At 38.0% G+C, this 15874-nt stretch overlaps 1 protein-coding gene across 2 annotated transcripts in view; it reads left to right on the top strand.

The window, feature by feature from the left end:
* The first annotated feature begins 401 nt into the window (after positions 1-401).
* Positions 402-15874, top strand: part of LOC115217077 (tyrosine-protein phosphatase non-receptor type 18) — a 124669-nt gene continuing 109196 nt past the window's right edge. For both annotated transcript variants that reach the window (XM_029786667.2, XM_036507220.1), the window contains exon 1: positions 402-785. In XM_029786667.2, coding sequence (XP_029642527.1) covers positions 666-785 — 120 coding nt within the window. In that variant the 5' untranslated portion in view covers positions 402-665. The remainder of the gene's footprint in view (positions 786-15874) is intronic.

The following is a 15874-nucleotide window of genomic DNA, read 5'->3' as shown; positions in this document are numbered from 1 at the left end:
TCAAGGAGCCTCCCTTTACACAGGCATATATCTTTAGATAAACACAACTAGGCCTATTGTATGTATATATATATATATATATATATATATATATATATATATATACATACACATTTACAAATGAGTTTTATAAATCTGTATATATAGCCCTGTATATATGCTTTTTCTCTTTTAACTCTGGGTTTTTGCTGTTATTCATTTCTTCACATATCTACAAATATACTTCTCTCTCTCACTCACTCACACACACATTTATATATATATTGTTCACTGTTCCCTCACCTTACCTTTCAGTCCCTGTAAAGTGGTTGTTGTCTGGTCTAGTGGACAAGGCAGACAACAGAGGGACAGTCACTGAAAAAGCAAGGACTGTCGTTTTGTCTTTGACACACCATTGCACACACTTGTCACTAAATTAAAAACCCCAACACAAAACAACACATACTCTACTAATAAGCTATTCCACGACACACCAGAAACAACAAGACCATGACATACTAGCATTTAAATACAACATACCATACTGACATACACACACACATAAACAGCACCGCCACAACGTTTAATACTTGTACCACAATAACATACACAAAAGGCATTAAAGCTCACATATATACACACACGCACACTCTCAGCAACGACAAGACGTTGAAAAAACAAAAAAAATGTCGCAAATGTCAACGGCAAATTTAGAAGAAATTCTGCTGAAATTTCTTCAGCATGTCAACGAGTTGGAAATTAAGGACGAGAGGACGTCTATGACTGGATTCGAACAGGAGTTCAGGGTAAGTACCTCATATACATATATATATCTTGGTTTCTGTTTTAACACTAATTGACATACTCGCTCGCTGTCTCGCACACCCCTTTACTTATCTCGCAACATTTGTGTTTCTCTAAGCACTTTTTCTTTTTGGTCTTTACCTAACGAGATATGTCTATCTATATTAAGGGTCTATGTCACGCGTAATCAGTGAAATATGGCATTAACACACGCCTATATATGCATATATATAGGCATTAATACACGCCTATATACATACATACATATATATATAATATAATATACAAGCGCGCGCACATATGCGCACTCTTGGTGGTCCTCATTCAAAAGTTTATATCTATTACTGTTCATTCACATCCACACAAACAATGTACGTGTATTTAATTTGTCATACAGGTTCTCGCACACGTAGACACTTTTCGTTTGATTGTTAATTAGCATATACAGAAATTGTAATTGTATATACATTTACAGCATGAACACAACAGTTCTGTAACGTATATAGACAGCTTGGTAATTTATGTAAAGTGTGTATATATATATATATATATATATATATACATCCGCTCGTTCATGTGTGTATTCACCGTTTATTCTAAATACACAAATTTTCTATACTTAATTCTTTAAAAATATATGAATGTCACTTTGAAAATTATTTGGTTTCATGATTTTAATTAAAGTCTTTATAGTAATATACGGGCACATAGTCATATGTGTAACACTCTTTCTCTCTCTTTATCTGTCTATCTATCTATCTATATACACACACACACATTGTTGCACTCCGCAAATACTTCCATGGACGAATACAAACATTTTCTCTCTCTCATATATATATATATAATATATATATATATATATATATATATATATAGCACTCTGTACAACAGACACACACATTATATATATATATATATATATATATATATATGTGTGTGTGTGTGTACATGCTATACAAAAAGTGTATACGCATGTCTAGGTGTGTAGGTATTTTTGGATAGTGTGTAGAGTGTTTATATGCGTCTATAGGAAGTCTTCGTATGGCGTGTAGCAATTCGTGCAGTCGTGAATGAATGGTGATATAGCTGTAAAAAAGAAAAACGAATGTGGCATTGTGTATTCGAACACGCTTATATAATTGAACAACAGCACGTTGTGTACCACGCATGTAGGCTTTGCACCATACTTCCACATCCGTGGCCATACAAAAACACAGCCACCCTTTTGTGTCACCCTATCTATTGAAATCGTGCATTTCGCGAAACCTAATCAAGGATGTACGATGCGACATCCTACGTATATATGTAGACACTTTTTTGTGTTCACAGTTTTATGTATAAATAAAATCCTACAGCACATAATCACGTAGGAAAAAATGTATTTCATGAAACGAAACACGGAAAGGGACAATACGATACATCATACATCCGTGTAACTTTCACATTAGTTCTAATCATATGCGCATAGAATCACACCTAAAGATTCTCTCTCTCTCTTTCTCCATTACCCCGCAAATATACACTCACTGCAGTGTACACCCATATTTGTTATATTAACCAAATTCTCCTCTAGCCACTCAAACGGTCACTATTTCTAATTCCTTTCTTTCTCACCCGTCAAGTCTTCTCTTATTCCCATTGCCACCCCACTTTCAAGCGATCGCTAAATGTCACACGCTCAGCCTGTTACAAGTCGGCATTTTACGGCTGATTAGGGGTCAGCTGAGAAACCAAGTGTAGTGTGAGTAGTAGTAGGGCTGACGTACATAATATAGTGGCGATTGCTGTAAAGGTTTATGAATGCACAGTAGTATTTATAGAGTTGCTGGGCTTGTCTGGCGTACGCTGTGTAACGCAGAGGCTGTTGAGCTTCAGGTCAGCTCTGATCGAATAGACTTATGATCAGAAACATTCCAACTGTGACCATCTCGTCTTTTTTTTTTTTTATATATATATATGCAGCCAACACGAGATTACACTATTATCCAGTGTGTCGTTTTTGTTTCTAAGACGATTGGGTGCGATTTGAAGATTTGGCTGCCACTTCTAGCATGTCAAACGACCACATAGAAACTTCCTTGTTAGTGCAGAGTTATAATAATGGTTTGTAAAAACGGTGCAGTGTATGCAAGGCTGTGTTGTTTAATGTAAAACTTGCAATGCCGTGCTGAATTGCTATTTAACTACAAGTCAACTCTGAACAAGCAGACTTTATGCCTAAAGACATTCACACCGTGACCATCCGCCTGTTTAAAGTCTTAATTCCGCCGAGGTCGACTTTGCCTTTCATCCCTTCGGGGTCTATGTAATCGACTTAATCCCTTTGTCTGTCCTTGTTTGTCCCCTCTTTGTTCAGCCCCTTGTGGGTAGCAAAGAAATATATCTCATCTGACAAGTCCTTTCTTTATTTTAAAATGACAGGAAGTGGGTTAGTGGAGAGTTTACTGCTATTTCTAGCAGTTCGAGCGACTGTGTAGACTCCTCTCAGTGGCGTATACTTGTGTTGTACAGCTTGGTTTAAGGTTGATGTGCATGTGCTAGCGTGGTTGTGTAAGTGTAGAATTCTCATGTGTAGAGTTACAGACATCTGTGACATGTATAGAGTTGCACATACATAAAAACCAAGCTTCGTTTTATGTGTGGAAAATAAAAATACACATGATCTATATGAACATGTATACACAATTCTTCGTACGTACATATGCATCACTGGCATTTTACGTATATACACGCACCCTCACAAGCCAACGAGCATTTAACACACTCTTCGACATATGCCAAATATCCAAATGCGTAGATATGCATTCTGAAATGCATGTACACAAGTTAGATATTAGACAAAAAAGTGTGGACTCTCTCAGGCGCGCACACATACGTAAACACATATATATATTATATAGTGAGCTTCCGCATCGTCTCAGCTCACATGACGACGCTGTCTGAGAAAAAGCCGGACCAAAATATTGATTTCTTTTGCTTGCCCTCTCTCCACACTCTCTATGTCCTTGCCAGAATCATAGGTTATTTAATTTCTCCAATTCACACCCCTGTCCATCTTGTATTCTTCTTTCCCCTCTTCGCCATCATTATTCTTATTATTTACAGAACAAAAATATTCGGACATCTCTATTGGCGTGCATCATTATCATGTCTCCTCTCTTCCCCCTTGGGTTTACTTAATTCCTGATAATTTAGACGCATCCTTGTATTGACGTCTTCGTCATTACTATCGCAATATCAATTAAGATTTTCCACCATGTTGTATAATGATTTCTTACATTTGGCACACTGCCACACATTTGGAGAAACGAGATCTGCTTGATTGAACTGAACACACATCATTGTTGCCTTTCGATCTCGTTGCAGAGAGTTGTACAGCGAAGTCGGCCACGACAGGATTTGAACTCGAAACGTAGAGAGATAAACATGTATTTAGTCCGACACTGCCGTTTCTGCTTCTCAAAAATCAACTGCGTATAGATTTGTTGTCATTACAGGCACATGCACTTTTAGTCTACATCATCTTCTCTTTCACTCACGAACCATCCTCACGTTGTTCATTCATCCTCTTTCAATAGCTTCACATCTTTTCCTTCTCTATCTCTCTTCCCCGTTTTTCTCTGACTCTGCGACACAACTTCTAGACTTCTACCTACCTACATACTCTTCCTACAAGTTGCATTTTCCACACATCTTACTCTACAACAGCGAGTCACACTCACCCTATCATTGTATCACATTTTACATTTTTCAAGGAAGACACTCATATTTATTCTCCCTTCATTGTCTTTCCTCTCTCTCTCTCTCTCTCTCTCTCTCCTGCACCTCGTCGCCTGTTTATCGGTATCTCTGTTTCACTATTAAACCTCGCTGTTTCTCTTCCTATCAACCTACTGTCAATATCCTCCATCTTCTTCCTCACCCCTGCAACGATCGTGTGATGAAAATAACCCTCTGCGTTCATTCGAAAATAACCCCCACTGCCTCTGTTCATCAAAAACTATTTAAACGATTAGCTTTCTATTTCTGTCATCACTTCCTGTCTTCCTATCAACAACAACAGCTATTACGGTTTACACCAACAACTATGCATCGACCACAGCAGCATGAACCACAGTACATACCACAGCATGGCATGACTATTAGTCAGGTGTTTAGCAGCATCGATGCGAAGAGGTCCAGAATCTTCCCAATGCCAGTTCTCTTTTAACTGTGAAGAGGTGCATTCGAATAACTTGGCGTAATCTGAGCAACAGCTGAGAGATAGAGAAATCTTCCACATTCCCTACTTGGATATGGGTCCCAATTTATTGACGACATTCTACTCAGAAGTTTGGCAAATTGGATTGTCACTTCCACAGATCTCTCCCTCTGTGTGTGTGTGTAAATATTACTGTCATCTTCAATTTTTTTTTTTGGCTTTTCCATGCTGGTATGGGTTGAATAAGACTTTCTGAGACAGAGCTTTTATAGTTGGATTCCCTTCCAGGGGCCACCCCTATAGTCACCTTTTGGCACTCACCAATTATAAAACTGGGATACATTCTGTGTGTGTGTGTGTGTGTGTTTCAACACTTGTGTATACCTTCCACTTTCCCTATTTAAAGTTTTATCGACTTTGAGGTTCACCATTCCAAAAGAGGTGTATATGTGTGTATATATATATATATATATATATATATACACACACACACACACACACACACACACACACACACACACACACACACATGTACATGTAAGTGCAGGTGTGGCTGTGTGGTAAGAGGTTTGCTTCTCAACCACATGGTTCTGGGTTCAGTCCCACTGTGTGGCACCTTGGGCAAATGTCTTCTATAGCCTCAGACATTATAGCTTCAGGCCAATCAAAACCTTGTGAGTGGATTTGGTTGGTGGAAACTAAAAGAAGCCTGTCGTGTATGTATGTATGTATATATCATATATATATATATATATATATATATATATATATATATATATATATATATATATATATATATACAGGGACGTAAACACACCAGCAGCGGTTGTCAAGTGATAATGGGGGAACAAAGACAAGACACATCTGTACATATGTGTCATCATCATCATTGAAAGCGGACGTTAAACGATGATGATGACACATATATGTACAGATGTGTCTTGTCTTTGTTCCCCCATTGTCACTTGACAACCGCTGTTGGTGTGATTACGTCCCTGTAACTTAACAGTTTGGCAAAGAGATCGATAGAATAAGTACTAGGACTTAAAAATAAGTCCTGGGGTCAAATTGTTCAACAAAAACACGAAATACGGCTACGCATTTCGCCCGGCGTGCTAACGTTTCTGCCAGCTCGCCGCCTTATATATATATATATAGGCGCAGAAGTGGGTGTGTGGTAAGTAGCTTGCTTATCAACCACATGGTTCTGGGGTCAGTTCCACTGTGTGGCATCTTGGGCAAGTGTCTTATAATATAGCCTTGTGCCGACCAAAGCCTTGTGAGTGGATTTGGTAGACGGAAACTGAAAGAAGCCTGTCATATATATGTATATATATATATATATGTGTGTGTGTCTGTGTTGTCCCCACAACATCGCTTGACAACTGATGCTGGTGTGTTTACGTCCCCGTAACTTAGCGGTTCGGCAAAAGAGACCGATAGAATAAGTACTAGGCTTACAAAGAATAAGTCCCGGGGTTGATTTGCTTGACCAAAGGCAGTGCTCCAGCATGGTCGCAGTCAAATGACTGAAACAAGTAAAAGAATAAAAGAATATATATATAGTTAGTGTGTGTGGTGATTTTAATCTTCCTATCAGCAAAAGCCATATAGCAATAAGAGGAAGGGCTGTAATCAATGGCAACAAGAATTGGACAATAGCAATATATTGATGAAAACAATTGCAGTGTGGTAGATGTTTGTAAGCCATTTAAGAACACACCAGAACTGTTAGTTTCACATTAACATTGAAATTTAATGGTTTATATTTATATGGGAGATGAAGAGGTGAGTTTATTAAAAAGGGAAGTGTGTACATGTGTATGAAGAGAGGAAAAGGCCATCATCTTAAACATCCTCTGTAGAGTTATCTGTATGAAACATAAGTATAGTCCATTATCCATTTAACCCTTGTGATACCAACCTACCTGAAACTGCCTCTGTCTCTGTAGTACGAATGTCTTGTTTTTCAAAAGTTCTGAATTAAAATCTTCCACCAAACCTTAGTCACAATTTATGTTCCTTAACTCTAGCTTAATGTTAAATAAGTTATTTGACTAAATTCTTTGTTATATTTTAAATTATTTGAAAGAGACACAAAGCATCTCAACAGAAATATGGTAAAGAAAGGGTTAAGATGTGTTTTCTCTGACTCTTGTTTAACCCTTTCGTTACTGTATTTATTTTGAGATGCTCTGTGTTTCTTTCAATTAATTTTAAATATAACAAAGAATTTAGTAAAATAACTTAGTTATCATTAAACTAGTGTTAGGAACATAAATTGTGACAAAGGTTTGGTGGAAGATTTTAATTCAAAACTTACGAAAACAAGACATTTGTACTCAGAGCTAGAGTCGGTTTCAGCCGGGTTGGTAACGAAAGGGTTAAACTCAAATCCTGGTCAAACAGCCTATGGTCAAAAAGATTCCAACTATGAAAATCCTTTTGTCCTTTTAGACATAGTGTATCTAGGACTGCATTATACAGTTTTTAATTTAAGACAGTATGGCCCTGACACATACTTGAAGATACTCTCCATCAAATCTTTTCTGTTTATCTCTTCCAACAAGAGTAGCTATGAACCTCCTTGATTAAATCTGCTAGACACGCTAAACCCAGTGAAGACCATTTCCTTTGAGGGAACCAGTCTATTCTGAGCTGGTATAAATGCCTCCATTTTATTTACTAATGCAAGATTACAAGCCTTTGGAACACTTATCAGTCTTATTCCTCTGCTTATAGGGAACTGTTGAAAAACTGTATGAAGCTAGTAAAACTACAGGACTAAACTCTGAGTTCATATCTGATAATGCATTAGCCTGGCAAACAATAGTCAGTCATTTGAGCTATGGTTTCTTGATGTTGATACTAATCTTACTTATCATACTAGTTCCTGCTATGAGCAGTGACTAAGTGTTTTGTTGGTGAGTGAGAAAAGAGCATTTTATGTGCCCTAGTATATTGGTTTGTTGGGAACCGATACCAGGTTCACTGGGAATGTGGCTTGTGGTAAGCTATTATTTCAGCCACCTTAATTTACCACAGACTTCACATTATGAAACCAGAGTTGAGGACATATCTTTTTTCACATGATGCAACTCAAAGCACTGGATTATATTCCTGGCATATAATATATATATAAAATGGAGTTATTGAGATTACAGATGTTTTTGTTCACCCTCATTGCATAAAACTCAATTCTTCAGACAGCTTTAATCCTTTAGCATTTAAACCGGCCATATCCAGCCAGAAGTATTCTGCCTGTTTTATGTTCAAACTGGTCAGATCTGGTCTCTCACAGCAACCCTACAATATCGTTTTAAAATTTAACAGTTACCTCATCAAAATCTCATAGCTCCAAGATAACGCATGATTAGTTCAAAACAATGTGGATAAAAAAGCATTAATTTTGGCAGAATAATGTGAACAGTAAAGGGTTAATCTTCCTTGGTTGGTTGAAGAATCATCTAATCAGTATTTTGACTGTCATTCTCAATTTGAAAGAATATCGTTACCTTAACCCTTTCATTACCAACCCGGCTGAAACCAGCTCTGGCTTGGTTGTACAAATGTCTTATCTTCATAAGTTTTGAATTAAAATCTTCCACCAAACCTTGGTCACAATTTATGTTCCTAACAAAATAGTTTATTTAATGATAACTAAGTTATTCTACTAAATTCTTTGTTATATTTCAAATAATTGAAAGAAACAAAGAATATCTCAAAATAAATACAGTAACGAAAGGGTTAATATTTAGGAGTTCATTATGTATTACCTATTTTGATTAGTCCAAAGTCAATTAACTTTGAAACCCTGATTAAGCAGACCTATAATCAAAGATGTTCCAGCTGTGACAAAGCATCTTTGAGATCTGTTTTTTTGTTTTTTGCCTATTTCAAGCAGAGAGTTGGTGGCCACAATTACTTGAGTCAAAATTGGTTGTCTACTCAGTTTGGGAAACTGGGTGGCATGTGTGTGTGTGTGGTTTTGTTTAGCATAGAAATGATGTTTTACACTAATTACTTTGTGAACTTCAAATATCTTGGATCAACAGCAAGGAATCTAAGATGACTTGAGCTAGCAAATTGCTGCAGTCATCATCTACTATCACATCTGTTGGAGAGAAGTTCTTAATACTTGCCAAAAGTTACACTCTGTGTCTCCAGAGGGACTGCACAGAGATGACTTAAATGACTCAGATTGAGTCTGGGAGTGTCCAGTATTATACCTAAGTATGGTGCATCTTCAATTCATCATCATAATCATTTAACATCCACTTTTCCATGCTTGCATGGGTCAGACAGAATTTATTGAGTTAGAATTTCTATGCTTCTTTACCTCTTTTGTCATCAACCTTCGCTTGTTTTCAAGCAAGTTAATATTTTCCCATCGCTTAGCATATTTTTCATGGAAGACTGGAAATGAACAACCTCACTTATATGACGATGATGATGATGATGCTCATTTATAAACCATTCCACTATGTCTAGACAATGATACATATCTAATATGGTGTCTTGACTATATAAAAAAAAGTAAGGTATGATTTGAGAGATTTGGTTGCTGTTTCTAGCAATTCAAGCAACTGCATGAAGGAGGCCTCATTAGCTTAAAAGTCTCTTGTCAGTTCTAATACCAACTTTCCTTCCTCTCTGTCTCTCCACCATTGGCTTAGTGAGATTTCTTTCCCCATAGTCAAAGTAATGACATCAGGCTCACAGACTAGCTCCCTAGTATGATGTTATGGTTGAGGGCTCATGAAGGAAGAGCAGTTTTTTTTTTATGTTATATATTTCTTTACTACCCACATGGGGCTAAACACAGAGGGGACAAACAAGGACAGACAAACGGATTAAGTCGATTACATCGACCCCAGTGAACTGGTACTTAATTTATCGACCCCGAAAGGATGAAAGGCAAAGTCGACCTCGGCTTTGCCTTTCATCCTTTCGGGGTCAATAAATTTTTTTTATGTTATAGTCTAGTTCTAACCATTTTAGGTGTTTGACACTGCAGAAGGCATATGGCTCAGTAGTTAGAGCATCAGGCTCATAATCATGAGGTAGTGAGTTCGATTCCTGGACCAGGCAGTGTGTTGTGTTCTTGAGCAAAACGCTTCATTTCATGTTGTTCCAGTTCACTCAGCTGTTGAAATGAGTTGCAACATCACTGGTGCCAAGCTGTATCAGCCTTTGCCTTTCCCTTGGACAACATCTATGGTATGGAGAGAAGAGGCTGGTATGCATGGGCGACTGCTAATCTTCCTCAAACATCCTTGCCCAGACTTGTGCCTTGGAGTGGAACTTTTTAGGTGCAATTTTATGATCATTTATGGCCAAAAGATGACTTTACCCTTTTCTTTACTGCAGGATTGGACTTCAGATGGAATATATAGGATATGTATATAGTCAATTACTTATATGTATGTGTGGTTGGCATTAGGAAGGGCATCCAACTGTAGAAACTCTGCCAGATCAAGATTGGGGCCTGATGCAGCCATCTGGTTTGCCAGTCCTCAGTCAAATCATCCAACCCATGCTAGCATGGAAAGTGGACGTTAAACGATGATGATGATGATGATGATGATACCTATATATGTGTGTGTGTCTGTGTGTGTATATGTGTGCAGGTGTGGCCGTGTGGTTAAGACACTTGCTTCCCAACCACATGTTTTCAGGCTCAGTCCCACTGCATGGCACCTTGGGCAAGTGTCTGCTACTATAACTCCTGAGTAAACCAAAGCCTTCTGAGAGGATTTGATAGATGGAAACTAAAAGCTCATCATATTGTGTGTGTGTGTGTGTGTCCTTGTCTTGATTTGTTTGGTAGTTATGAATATCATTTATTTCCAATGTTCTGCAAAAACATGTCTGGCCATGGGGAAATATTTACTTTGTTTTGAACAGGTGAAGGTTGGCAACAGGAAGGGCATCCAGTCATAGAAAATCTACCTCAATAAAATTCTGTCCAACCCATGCAAGCATGGAAAAGTGGGTGATATTGATATATATTGGCAATATATAATCCTCTCTCTCTCACATACACACACACGCACACACATATATATATATATATATATATATATATATATATATATATATATATATATATATATATATAAACTGGTAATTATTGTATATGTCACCGGCATGGCTATGTGGTTCCAGGTTCAGTCCCACTGCGTGGCACCTTGGGCAAGTGTCTTCTATAGCCTCGGGCTGACCAAAATCTTGTGAGTGGATTTGATAGACGGAGACTGAAAGAAGCCCATCATATATATATATATATATATATATATATATATATCTATATATATGTGTGTGTTTGTGTGTCTGTATTTTCCCCCCACCCCCACTTGACAACCGATGTTGGTGTGTTTATGTCCCCATACTTAGCGTGTCAGCTAAAAAGACCAATAGAATAAGTACTGGGCTTACAGCAAATAAGTTCTTGGGTCGATTCATTCAACTGAAGGCGGTACTCCAGCATGGCCACAGTCAAATGACTGAAACCAGTAAAAGAATGTCATTTCATCACCATACCATGCTTGTATGAGTTGGACAGCTGGAAGCTGTCCAGACTCCAATTGTTTCTTGTGGCATGGTTTCTGCAGCTGGATGCTTTTCCTAACACCAACCACTTAACAGAGTGTATGCTGGGTACCTTCTATGTGCCACCGGCATGGGTACACTTATACAGTACCCACAGGGGTGCATTTATGCAGCACCGGCACTGGTATCTGAAAGGACAAGCTTGTATGTGTGGATTTTGCTTAGCTTGACATGTCTTATCAAGTCATTTCCTTGGTGAGGCCCTGTATCCAAAGATCCTTTCTCACCATTTCATCCCATGTGATTCTGGGTCTACCCCTTCCACAGGTACTCTCTACAATTAAAGCTCTGATTATCCTCTATATGGCAACAACTAGTTTCCTGTTTGCAGTTAGCTAGATCAGGTTATCAAAGCCTTCTAAATGAAATTTGGTGATGTGCTGGCCACCAGAAGGACTGACCCTGTTCTCAGGTCTCAGATGCAATGCTTGGCTTTTGTCTTTTTGGTGTCTACTCTGTTCTTTGCACAGCTGTCCTCATCCATATGCATCACATGAACAAACCAGAGCAGTCTTCTCTCTCGCACACACTGTGCTGGTTTGGTCATGTGATGCATATGGACGAGGGCAGCTGCCTAAAGAAGTACTGAGCTCTAATTGTGGTGGATACTTGTGGAATAAGTAGAGTCGTTAAAAGGTTGGTTCATGTTGATTGAGCAAGAGTGCTACTCTTCAAAACTGATACAACACTCCACAATTGTGTTCATGGTTAAGACGTAACTTTGTACTTTAATGACTTTATTTTATTTAACCCTTTCATTACCAACCCGGCTGTAACTAGCTCTGGCTCTGAGTACAAATGTCTTGTTTTCATAAGTTCTGAATTAAAATCTTCCACAAAACCTTAGTCACAATTTATGTTACTAACACTAGCTGAATGATAACTAAGTTATTTGACTAAATTCTTTGTTATATTTAAAATTAATTGAAAGAGACACAGAGCATCTCAACAGAAATATAGGAACAAAAGGGTTAAAAGCACTCATGCTGGTGCCATGTAGAAGGCACTAGTGATGGTGCCACCTTCACCCTTTTGATACCAACCCAGCTGAAACCACTTCTGGCTCTGTAGTACAAATGTCTTGTTTTCATAAGTTTTGAATTAAAATCTTCCACCAAACCTTAGTCACAATTTATGTTCCTAACACTAGCTGAATGATAACTAAATTATTTTACTAAATTCTTTGTTATATTTAAAGTAAGTGAAAGAACCACAAACCATCTCAAAATAAATACAGTAACAAAAGGGTTAAATGGCTTGGTTAAAGGAAGAATAGCAGTACCCATGACTTACCCCTGTAGGGCTCTTTGAGACTGCAGGAGGAAAGGAGGGTGTTATCCTCTGATCAGATCCCCTGAATGCTTGCAACAGAGTGGACACCAAAAAGACAAAAGCCAAGCATTGCATCTGAGACCTGAGAACAGAGACAGTCCTTCTGGTGGCCTTCAGCACACCACCAAATTTCATTTAGAAGGCTTTGATAACTTGATCTAGCTAACTGCAAACAGGTAACTACTTGTTGCCATATAGAGGATAATCAGATATAATTAATTAACGTATTACCAAATGAAGATGCCAGTATGGTTGTGTGGTTAAGAAGCTTGCTTTCCAAGATTATGACCTTGGGTTCAGTGGATTTGATTGATGGAAACTGTAAGAAGGTTGCCATGTATATATGTATGTGCGTGTTTGTGTGGGCCCTTATCTAGTCCTTTAGCATTTAAAATGACCATATCTGACCCAAATTCTCTACTTGTTCTATGTTTGAATTGGTCAGATCTAACCTCTCACACCTTCCCTACAATGCCATTCTAAATATGAACAATTACATCATTTGAATCTTGGAGCTTTGAGATAATGCATGAGTCATTCAAAACAGTGTGAATAAGCATCACATTTGACAGAGTAATCCGAAAGCTAAAGGTCTAGACATCACATGATCACTGGCCCAGGAACAAAATTTGCTTGGGAATTGCAAACCCAGGCTCAGAAAATTTTACAAAGAAGGTCCTGTGTTTTTTTTAAAGTTTTTTGTTCTTTGAGATGAAACCTAATTCAAGCTACTTTTTACAGATCACTTTTTTACTCGCTGTTTTCTAAACCTGAGCAAAGTAAGTAGGGGTGCAATTCTTGATTTTGCACCTCACAAAAATTTTAGGGGGTACCAGTGCACCCCCTGAACTTGCTGTTCCTGGTCCCATGCATATGATGGTTGTGAATGAAGATCATGCAAGTGAGGTTGCTTATTTCCAGGCTTTCATGCAAAAACGTGTCTGGCCATGGGGAAATATCACCTTGCAGTGAGAGTTGGTGACAGGCGAGGGGTATCTGGTTGTAGAAACTCTGCCCTGACAAATTCTGTCCTGCCCCATGCAACTATGGAAGAGTGGAACTGAAATGATAATGTGTCAGTTGTTGTGCTGAATTCAAATCTTAGTGCAAGTACTGCTTGGTAAAAGTTAAATCTCTTATCAAGCTAAGATGTATTAGCATCTGAGAGATATATGAACAGGAGTTTTCAAGGGTGCTCGAGTGAACCTGTGGTTTTTGGGGACTTGTCACCATCTATTTTATACCTATTTCTTTACTACCCACAAGGGATTAAATATAGAGGGGACAAACAAGGACAGACAAACGGATTAAGTCGATTACATCGACCCCAGTGCATAACTGGTACTTAATTTATCAACTCCGAAAGGATGAAAGGCAAAGTCGACCTTGGCGGAATTTGAACTCAGAACGTAGCGGCAGACGAAATACGGCCACGTATTTTGCCCGCCATGGTAACGTTTCTGCCAGTTCGCCGCCATCTATTTTATACCTACTGCCCACTGAATGATGACAAAAATGGTTTCTTGTAGGAGTTGAACTCGGAAGCCAGGAATAATAAGTTAGTTCATTTCTGAGTGGTTTTTGGGACATGACACCAATTATTTTATTCACCCCCATCCATCTCACCAAATGACAAAAGGCTTGTACTATGAAGAATTTTACCTAGGAAGTGTGGTAAAGGGCCATTTCTCACGCAGCGTACATGACAGGCACAAATTATGAATATCCAAGCTGTAGATTTGTAAGTATTGCATTGATGGATTTTTCACAATAAATTTTGACTACCCAGGCAAATATTTAATAAAATACATTTTTTTACCTCCAATGTATGTTACATTTTCTTTTTTTTTTTATCTAAAAAGTGTGACGTACAAAACTTTTTCACCTGAAAATATTAACTGCTAATTCCTCTGAATTTCTGCAGAACAGCATAAAATACCTCATGATGTTTATTTAAATTAACCTTGAAATTTCAATAGAAATGCCAATGAGTTTACTGGACAACAATGGTCTGTGTGGTCACAATTCTCATTTGCCCTGTGTGATGTGCCTGACGAAAAAAAAAAAAAATGGATGTGCCCTTTTCAAGACGGATATTTTCAATATCTTCCAAATATTGTAGATCTGGAAGAAAACGTTTATATAATGGGTTTTCTGGACGTTTTTACAAGACTCAAGTAATCTACTGAGATCCCTTGCTTCATATTTCGTATTTTAAAATAAAAACTTGCGCATTAGTTACATGGCTACTAATAAATCTACCAATGACTGTAGCTTCTACGCTTGTCATATGACTTGCTAGTACCAAGCAGTCACATGACTACTAATAAATCTACCAATGATGGGAGCTCCTAAGCTTGTCATATGACTTGCTTGTACTAAGCAGTCACATGACTGCTAATACAGCTGGCGGTTAAGGGAGCTGAGCTACTATAACAGTCACATGATTACTGATACAGCAGTCAAGGAAATTAGCATACTCGCCAGTCACATGATTGCTAACGCCAAGCAGCCAATAAAAGGGGGGCTTTTGTGCGAGTCACTGTAACCTGCTTGAATGCAACACCCTATTTCGCTGTCCCATTCATAAAGTACTGAGAGGGCATTTTCTTTGTTGCTGATCTCAGCGTAACGTAAACGTAAACAGCCTGTCAATTAATAGTTAGACGTTTATTATAAAATGTTTCGAAAGATAAAAAGATGACAAGACATATAACTTTTCAACTGAAATACAAAAGATAAAATATTTGGTGTACTACACGCTGTTGCGATAAGCAATCATTTGTTTAGCCTGTTAATGTTGTTTAACCACAGGACGATGCTCACGGGCAGACTTACTGTCAAAGGTATTACTTTTACATTGTGTATCTAAGGACTGCACTAACCAATAATATATATATTTATTTATTTACACACACACATGTATATACATATACAAATGTG

This window comes from Octopus sinensis, linkage group LG11 (genome assembly GCF_006345805.1).
Source record: "Octopus sinensis linkage group LG11, ASM634580v1, whole genome shotgun sequence".
Lineage (NCBI taxonomy): Eukaryota > Metazoa > Mollusca > Cephalopoda > Octopoda > Octopodidae > Octopus > Octopus sinensis.
This window is presented reverse-complemented; position numbering and strand designations above follow the sequence as displayed.